Source organism: Limulus polyphemus, unplaced genomic scaffold, assembly GCF_000517525.1.
Source record: "Limulus polyphemus unplaced genomic scaffold, Limulus_polyphemus-2.1.2 Scaffold20, whole genome shotgun sequence".
Lineage (NCBI taxonomy): Eukaryota > Metazoa > Arthropoda > Merostomata > Xiphosura > Limulidae > Limulus > Limulus polyphemus.
The window spans coordinates 279,836-290,077 of NW_013665630.1; the positions used below are offsets into that span (position 1 = coordinate 279,836).

Below are 10,242 nucleotides of genomic sequence, written 5' to 3' on the forward strand. Positions count from 1 at the left end.
AGGAACTGGAAGTTCATTACTGACATACACAATACTGAGAAGTGTAAAATTATGTTTCTAATTTACATTATTTCATGCAACTAGGTCAAAAACAAATATAATCAAATGTATAATACAGACAAAGTACAAAGTTGTAGAAATACATGTAAAATGTATTCTACTATAAGCCACACAGCAGGGCAAATACTGTGTTTATTATATCTAACTTCTATTCACAAGTCTTACAGTTGAAATGCAACTAGTACTTACAAAATTATGAGCATAAATGGGTGCTCAAGTCCACATTTTATTTCTTAAAAATACCCGCGGCCATTTATAGGAAGGTAGCTGCTAAATCATTGGGGAATAGGGTGGGGGTGGGGTGATAAGTATCAGCATTTTAACACACACATGTATGAACAGCACAATAAAACCTAAGCTGTATAGGTTAATATTTTCTACTGTTTAAAGGAACACAGAATTTACTGTCATAGTTCTAAAGAATGTAGTACACCATCCAATCAGTAAGCTGTTAAAATACGTGATTATAATTTATTGTGCATAATTCATAATACTGGACAGCCAGAAGTGAACAATATGGTCAGTCAAATATGACTGACTGCTTTGGTGGAAATTCAGATATAGTATGGGGAAATACCAGTGCAAATAACCATACAAATATTACCGTGCATATAAGGTGAGGACTTATTACTTAATGAAATACTGACAACGTACAATCATACCTGCTGTTTTACCATTTGCACTTCTGATGGGGTAGTCTCTGGCATGAAATCTGTAAAGATTGTGATGGGCAACTCTGACCACAAAAGGAATACAGAGGGTAAAGACTAGTCAGCAGGAAGTTCTAGCTTAAAAGTTATTAAATATCTCTTGTACCACCTTGGACAATACTTGCACCAATGCCTAAGCACATCATATAATGTTGGAGAGTTTGACATTAGACTAGATTCCCCACATGGTTGGCGAGAATCTCGTTATGCCAAAGATGACTCTTCCAGATTAGTGACCAGACCTCAACTCATGTTGAGCTGATTGTAGCTATACAATCTTGCCTCTGATGTATTTTATTTTTTAGTAGTTTATTGCACAAACACAGACAACATTATCACAAACAGGATCATACAGCAGTAGAAAATAATTATAATAAATAAAAAGTGTAGTATTAATGTAAAATGTAATGTATGAAATCTAGCTTCGTGTCACAGTTAACTCTTTTCAATAATTGCATTAATTCTAACTTTTTTCAGTCATATTTCTGATAAGATTTTCGTATGTATTCTATTAAAGTCAACAGTTAACAACAAACTACAACATTTTACACAATATGTTGCACGGCTATCTTCTTAATGATGAACAACAACAAATCTTGATTGTGTTTTACATGTAAAGTAATTCATAACCCCATGAAATATAATGTGAAAATTTACCCCTCATTAATGTTTTCGACAAAGATACATGATGAAGTCCAAGTCTACATTCTAGTCATTTTCATTTATCTGCTTCTAGTACCCTTGATAAGATTCAATGCATTACTAATGTTTTCTGATTTTCAGAGGGTGTAGTGTTGTAACTAATTTTTTATGTATACAGAATTAGATTTTGTTTTCCCATAAATTATAAAATAAGTAAATATACGAATTCACATAAAAAACTAAATATCTTTGTACAGTTACCCTCTTCTACTTTCAAGTAATATGCTGTTGCTAACAGCAGGAAAAGTGAGATAAAATATAGACTTTACCCTAAAAACTTTTGACATTCATTTAGGAGGTTACAAAAGTTAAGCAAATGAAATATGAAAAGAACTATTTTCTTTCTTAGCATAAAAAGCATCTTACATTCAGAATGACTCAGTAAAGGCTTTGGAAACTCACACATGTTTTTTACTGTAAATACTTTATTTTAAAAAATCTGATTTTACATGTACAACAGGCTCGTAATATTTACTAAAAGCTTGTCAAATTTCATGAAGATACACTTAGTACATTCAGAATTATAGTGTGTAAATATGGTTACATGGTGGTTACAAGGTCATTCAAATTACATGAGTCTGAATCTTCAGACTTAAAAGGTTAACTGTGTTAGAGCTTTGAGATACCTATGCCATTACTAGATCATGGGTATATGTTTAATATTTAAACAGCAGTTCAAACAAATTCAATGAATTTTATTAGATGCATTTATATAGAAAGACTTTAAGCCATAAGAAAAACAGAAGAGCTTAGATTGAAACATTTTATAAAGCACCATGTGACCATTTTTATTTTTATGTATCAGGTTATTAGGCAGCTATTTTCCAACACTTTATCTCCTGACCTTGTGTTAATTGATATATGTTCTAAACAACAAAATTTATGCCATTAATTGGAGAAGAAGAAAAAAACATTTCACCCACATGCTTCTAAGAACCAGTAAATTAGTAAGTACATAAACTAATAAAATATAGAGTTGTTAAGAAAATACTTCACGATAATTTCAAACGAACAGTACTCCTAGTATGCTTAAATTTATATTTGTGTTGCTTACTCTAATTACTTACCATACCAGGCCTGTTGGTCTCCCTGAACTTCAATAGCAAGACCAAAATCAGCAAGTTTGACAGCTGCGCCTTTTGCTTTACTAGCAAGGAGAAGGTTTTCTGGCTAAAGGAAAAAGAAAAGCTGTATAATGTACTACCTAATACAGATAAAAGCAGACTGTAACATTATATTCTAATAGCAAACACAGTTCATGTACTCAGATAGAAAGAAACAGAAGGTTTAATATTTAATCAGGCATGAAGTTTAATGCATAATAAACAGGGTGAATTTCCTTTCATATATGAGATAAGCAATCCCTTACATATTCAGGACTTGGTAAAACTGTCTGGCAAATAAAAACTAAACTTTGCTAAATGACAAGCAAACTATAATATGCTTCATTTGAACTTAGTTTAATTAGTTTTCTCACATAGATTTCCCAGATTTTGATATTAGAGGTTTAATGAAAATGGTAAGATTCATAGAAAGTTACTATTGAAAAAATTTCTCTTGCTCCTAATCAAGTTAAAACCTAACTTAGGTAGCTTACATTAATACATTCATGTTTAGAAAAATATCAGGTACAAAAAAAAAGTTCTGTAAAAATCAAATAACAAACAGAAAGAGACTATCTTCCTTGGCATATAGTAAAGCTGTCTTCATGTGCAACAAAAGTCAAACTCCAGTGAATTACTAAAGCCAAATAAAGTTGTTTTCAGTACTAATGTAATTTTTTACAAGTTGAAGATATTTTTGTAATTACGGTTTAAAGAATAATCCAAATCTTTTTTTCTTACTGACAGGTAACTATTTTAATATCAGCAGTTCTAAAACAAAAAATTATTAAAAAGCAATAAAAAAGTTGCTGGATATTAACACTGCTTATAATGTCTGCTTTAAAATGAGCATTACTTGATAAATTTTTTCCCAAATGCTGAATTCTGTGCCAATTAATTAAAAATTAGTACATTTAAACATTGAAATATGAAATTAGGCTAACACTGGAAGAGGAATTGTTTGTTTAATTTTGCACAAAGCTACAAGGGCTATGTGCACTAGCAATTCCTAATTTTAAAGCGATAGACTAGATGGAAGGCAGTTAGTTAACACTATCCACTACCAACTCTTGGGCTACTCTTTACCAATGAATAATGGGATTTACTATCACATTAAAACACCTTCATGCTAAAAGAGTGAGCATGTTCAACAATGGAATTGGAACCTATGTCCTGCAGATTGCAAGCTGAGTGCCCTAATCACCAGGCCATGTGAGGCCTAAGAGAAGAAAGCAGTTCTTTTTGTTTTCTATTTCATCATGATTATGAAAACAGACAGCAACTTCCTTACATCAAGAACACATGTATATAAAATACATTATAAATTTGTGGTTATCAAATTGTCTTCCTACTTTAAATGTTATGATCAACTTAAATTTGTTTTAAAAAAAATAGTCAGTAAAACTAGATTAAATTTAATTTGGTTGGTTCTTAACTAATTTAGCTTGAGAATATAAAGAACAACAGCAACTCAATGTGAAAATATCTTATCTACATTGAAAAAATCTTTGAATAACTGCATTTTAATTAATTAAATTAGAAGTGCCAAAACATATTAAATTTTTAAAAAAAATGCATAAATCTCACAAACTAATCTACCAAAGTTATGAAAATGTTAAAAGTGAAAAAGTGATCCAAGCAAAATAAGATAATATTTATTTCTAAAGTAATAGCAGAACATCTGGAATGGATGTTTTATAGGATTTAACATGTTATAAAAGCTGGTTAAACAATTATAAACAGTAATTAAATATTAGAAACAACTATGTTTTTAAATTTCACACATATTTTTATCAGTTGTACATAGTAAAACTTTATTTTATTCACAACATTTCACCAAACATGCATCATCAGGTGGGATACAAGAACTGAGGCTAACACAATTTAACCCATTGATTGCTGATTTGCAGTATAGAATACGGTCTGCCTGTGGCAGTCGAATGTGAGTGTGCTGTATACAGTGCATGGCTGGTATGCTTAATATTTAGGACAGCTGTAGTCGATGAATTAATTTAAAAAAGAATCATGTGAGAAACTATAACAATAGTTATCTACAATTATATGACTAAGCAAATACTTGTAGATTACTAATTGTTATAGATTCTTAAGTGATTCTTTTTTAAATTAAATTCAGTTAGCCTCAGTTATTGTATCCCAACTGATGATGTCAATGTAAACCTGGTAAAATGTTGTGAATAAAATAAACAAAAGTTTTACTATGTACAGCTGATAGAAACTTGTGTGAATTATGGACATTCTTTAATTAGTTTTGTAAATAAGCAATAAGAAAACTTCAGTGGATGAGAATACATTATTTCTGCATAAAAGGATCACCAAAAATTTTAACACCAAAATATATTCTAGTCCCAAAAATACCACTTTTTATTCTCTTTTACAAGAAAAGTTATAAAAACATATTATCAAATATGAAAGACAAAATTTAATCAAACTGTTTATGTATTTCTTAAAACAATTTATATATTTGAGTAAAAATAATATTCTTATTAAAACATTTTAAACAGTAATGATCAAAAGAAAACAAAAAACTTAATACTTACTGTAGTACTAATTAAAACACACAAGGAAACTACACACCTTGAGGTCCCTATGCACCACACTATTCTGATGACAGTGGTTTACACTCTCCAAAATTTGCTGAATACAGTGACTAAAAATATAAAATTATACATTTTATTACCTACTAATGCACTACTAAAATGAAAGATTAAAAATACAATTATATTATTTTACAATTTTCAAAGAAATACTTGTTGCTGAAGATATGGTGGATGTTTTAAGTTATTTATGTGCATCTAATAAATTTTTGGCTGAAGGTTTACTCTGTCACAATATAAACACAAAAAAATACTAAACAATAACAGTACATTAGTATACAAAATTCACAAGAGTGCTGTAAAAGTGTACCAGTTTGAGAAAATCTACATGTACTTCATGCATGATCCACAAAAGCTTAGAGAACATGTACTAAAACAGGTTAAACAGTGTACATTATCATTTGCTGGCAAGACTGCCACATACAATGTATATTCTTTTAGAATCTTTACAAATATGTTTAAGCTTTTAAATCTATTTAATTTAAAAAAAATTAAACTATAAAATGCTTTACATCTAAAAGAGAAGTTATCAATAAACAATGTATTCTAAGGATAATTGATCAAAATTTAAGATTAGTAACTTTCACTATACAACCTGACTATAATGGAAGAATAATCAGAATTATATGGGCAAATAGAGAAAAGTAATAAAATAAAATAAAAAACTGCATATTGCATAAAGAGTATATATATATATTATTGATGAATAAATAAATTACATATTAACAAACAATGCTTCTAAGAGAATTCTTAATAATAAAAAACTATTGAAGATTTAATTACCCATTTCATATTTAATAGTAATGTTTTACATTTTAATTTATTTTTTCATAAGTCACTACTTAATTGTCTAAATACTGTCATACTCTACTTAAAACTTATTCTAAAAAGTAAAAACCAATAAAAACTATTGTATATGAATACCTTACTCATAGAGAGTTACATTCAAAATGTATAAAATTTTTTAAAAAAGGCATACAATAGAGATTAAAGGCTCTTAAAGCATATATATATAGATAGCCAGTCCTCATTATTCCTTGTGGATGCGTTCCTGGAAGCCACAACGAACAACGGGACCAATTAACCCATTGACTTACATGTAATACATGGAACATATGTTACAAGCTGAAAAAAATACATCAGTCAAAGTGATCAACCTTGTAAAGACTATAACAGAGTTAGGGTAGAGAAGATAACAGATAAAATATAAACTTTTACCGAACAAACATGTCTGAAATTTATTTAGAAAGTTTTAGAGATTATGCAAATAAAAGTTGGAGATTTCTGAGACAAATAAAAGTATTTTTAATCTTAACAAGAATATCACTTTGCACTCAGAAAAAAAGAAAAATACTCTATATTCATGGACAAATCTTTAGTAAAATTACTTCATCAAAAATTATGTCTTTTGTGCAAAAGACTTAATGTTTACTAAAAGTCTGCCAAATTTTGTGGGGATACACATACTGTATCAAAAGTTATAATGCAGAAACTATAGTGAGTATAAAAGTGGTTACAAGGTTGGCTGAATCAACTGACCACATGGTGAAAGAGTTAATTTATTTTTAAACAACGGGGCAACAAATAATGAAGACTGGCTGTATATATAAAAAAGGGTTACATACAAGGTCCACCGATGAGAAATGGGATAGCTTAAAGCAGTGTTTTCTAAGAGAGTTATAAAAAGAGAAAATAAGTACACGTCTTTCATTATTAGCAAGAAGACTAAAATCAAACACTTTATGCCAACCTAACTCACTTACAAGATGCTGTAAATGGAATTAATTTTGTTCCAATGATTTCCAAATTTTCTGAGATTTGACAAGAGGATGAAGTCCTATAGCAACTTTGGATTTTTTGTAGCATTTACTTGCCATAAACAAATACATTTACCTTGCATCAGCTTCACTGTAGTATTCCCTTGCTACAATGTCCTCAAACAGTTCACCTCCTGTTACTCTGAGAGTAAGAAAAAGAAACTGTTTAGTAAGATTAAACCACAAAAGAAATTCAAACAAAACATTAAACTGAACAAAAGGTTTTCACCTGGCTGCTTCATACCAACATTTAAGGTATAATTGATCATTATTCCCCATGTAAGACTCTTTTAATGATCAAAACCCATGCTTGTACAGTATAATTTTAAGGACACAGTACTGCAGAAGCATCTGACTATTGTAGCCTAGCTTGGCCTTGTACATTGATTATTACCATAGTAACATTGCTATTCAAATGATGGGAAACAAAAAGATTTAATTTTATCTTTTTTTTCTTGAAATAACATACATACAATATATTACTTTTACTAACTAAATGTACTCCTACTTTATTTTTTTTTTTATATACAGTGCCTTCTTTATTCTGATAGTCCTGTTAAGTGTGATTAATACTGTTAACTCACTACTGAGTTTAGCACAGTTGATGAGGAACACAAGCTTAATTACCTACTGCTAAATAGCTTAAACTTTGTAAGATTGGATCTAAATAATGTTCCTCAGTTATGTTTTCAATCATATAATGAATTTATGGCTTTTAAACAGAACTTGTAAAAATAGTCTCGTATACATTAAAAGTGAATACAAAGTTTCAATTAAATCCAACACTTGAATTCATAATGAAATAATTTCTCAAGGGTTACAATACATATATGTAGTTGGTTGTCTTGTTCACAATGTTTCCTAGCAAAAACAATGTATATGCACAGCTACATGTTCAGGTAGGTTGTTTCAAAGCTACTTACATTTGATTTAAAAAAAAATACTCAAGCTCTGGCATTTTCCTAGGCTCATTAATTAATTACATTCAACTAAATGCTTATTCTCACATCGGATGGCTGAAAAACCCAACAGAAAACAGATTATTCTTGTGTTATGGCTAAGAAAAATAACTTATAAAGCTAAAAATCGGGTAATGATACCTATGGCTCGCAAAGGACAGACAGCTCATTGTGTAGCTTTGTATTTAACAATGAACAAACATAATGGAAATATTTTGATTACTTGGAATGCAAGAATAATCAAAAATAGCAATTTCATATAATTGGAAACCTTAATTTCTACAAATTATTTTTGTGATCCATGATATTAATTTTGATTTATTTTGCAATTTCGATTAAATGATTATTTTATGTGACATTAGTTGATGTAATAAATGCCCACAAGTAATCGTATAAATTAACCATGCTAATCATCCAGTTCTACATCTGGTTCCTCCGAGTTAAACATTAATGCTCTTTTCATGACACAGTAATGGACAAATATAAATTAATTTTTTTTTAATTATCAAGAACAGTAAAAACCAAAATGAACAAACTTACAAGTCAAAAATTAAGTAATGGCATCCTTCCTCTTGTATGCTGTCATGAAGACGTACTGAAAGCAAAAACAAATACTGAAGAATGTCCAATTGTGTTACGTAACACAGGTTTAGTACTGTTATTTAATTTTATTAAATATAATAAATAAAGTTTAAAATTCCACCTAAAATAAATAAATACAAAACACAGAACTATTTGCTGAGAGAGCTCTTAAACTTTATCATCTTTATATCAAATAAACCCATCATAGAGACATTTATAAAATAGTCTTATACAAGAAAAAATACAGAATCTTTTTTTAAAAAACAAAATTTAATTTTTACAATTTATCAAGCAATTTAACCAGTAATTAAATTTCTTACATCATGAAAATACTTGTATCAAATTACAAAAACAGCCTCTGAATTGAATGAATAAATATTTTGTCATAAAGTAGTAAAGACTGATTCATAGCTTTTAAAAGTTTGTCTTTAATTTCTCTTACAAATTTTAATTTTAATCTTCTTAACTAATTACATAATGATTACACTGGTATGAAGTTATTAATAAGCTTACTACTCTTAGTCAATAATAGGAACTTTAAAAAATAACTAAACACACAAAGAGAACATCTCTCACAAAGACATAACAATATTAAAAACTTAGTTTTCGGCTAAACTGCAGGCTTTAAGAATTTTGCCGATGTCACCAATTACAAATGTACATTATGCTTATTAACCAAGATTAAATCGTGTTTCCATGCCAAGAAGGTCTGTAAATAAATTAATACTGAACTCATTTGAAATGATACTATAAAGATTCTGGAACTATTTTCTAGGTATGTTTTTATTTGGTGTGAGTATTGTTCAGTTTTAGATAGTTCATCATAAAAAAAAGTTGATCACAAGGAAAATTTGGTATAAAATCTAGTTAATTGAAATTAAAATAAACTCTTGTATTACTGGAAAAGAAAATTATAAAGTGATGGTCAATCCCATTATTTCTTAGTAAAAGAGTAGCCCAAGAGTTGGCAGTGGCACTGTTAAATTAGGGACGGCTAGCACATGTAGCCCTCGTATAGGTTTGCACAAAATTCAAAACAAACCTTGATGTTTTAAATGAAACGTTGCTATATATTTTCAGTTGCTTTTCATTGATATTATTATTATTTTGTTACTAGATGATTCCTCGAAGTGAGAATATCTTAATGATTTTATTCACTGAAAACAAATCATCAATGGTAAATAATTAAAAATTTAATTGGTCTTAATATCACATTGTTTGTGAGCTTTAAGTCAATAGTTTAATCTCTTTCATTGTTTTGTAATATGGTTGTACTGTTCAGTGTATAGTTACTTGTTTAAGCTAGTCTTGCCCCCCCCCCAACTGAAAGGGTTAGCATGTTTGGTGGGACAGGAATTTGAACCCGAAGCCCTCAGACTGCAAGTCAAGCACCCTAATCACCTGGCCATGCCAGGCCTTAAAACAACATAGTAGCAAACAGTAAAAAATGGTAAAGAAAATCATTATACTGGACTAAAAAACTCTTTTACATTTTCCTTAACACTTTCGCATATAAGAATACTTTCTTCTGCAAATGATCAATCCTATTAACCACTGTAGCTTTCTATTCAACTGCCATCTTAAGCAAAAAATACATTTCCTGTATAAAACCTTTCCAAAATAATAATAATTTATTTTAGCTTACTGTAATGGTTAAAAAAAAAAATACAAACACTTATGCAACAGAAGTATAT

At 29.2% G+C, this 10,242-nt stretch overlaps 1 protein-coding gene across 5 annotated transcripts in view; it reads right to left on the reverse strand.

Annotated features, from left to right (window-relative positions):
• The window catches only part of LOC106458142 (calcium/calmodulin-dependent protein kinase type II delta chain-like), an 87,496-nt gene that overhangs the window by 34,595 nt on the left and 42,659 nt on the right, over window positions 1-10,242 (reverse strand). For all 5 annotated transcript variants that reach the window (XM_022384235.1, XM_022384214.1, XM_013917605.2 and 2 more), the window contains exons 4-7: window positions 8,507-8,561; window positions 7,084-7,149; window positions 5,171-5,243; window positions 2,540-2,642 (exon numbers count right to left, since the gene is read on the reverse strand). In XM_022384235.1, the coding sequence (XP_022239943.1) occupies window positions 2,540-2,642; window positions 5,171-5,243; window positions 7,084-7,149; window positions 8,507-8,561 (297 nt within the window). The remainder of the gene's footprint in view (window positions 1-2,539; window positions 2,643-5,170; window positions 5,244-7,083; window positions 7,150-8,506; window positions 8,562-10,242) is intronic.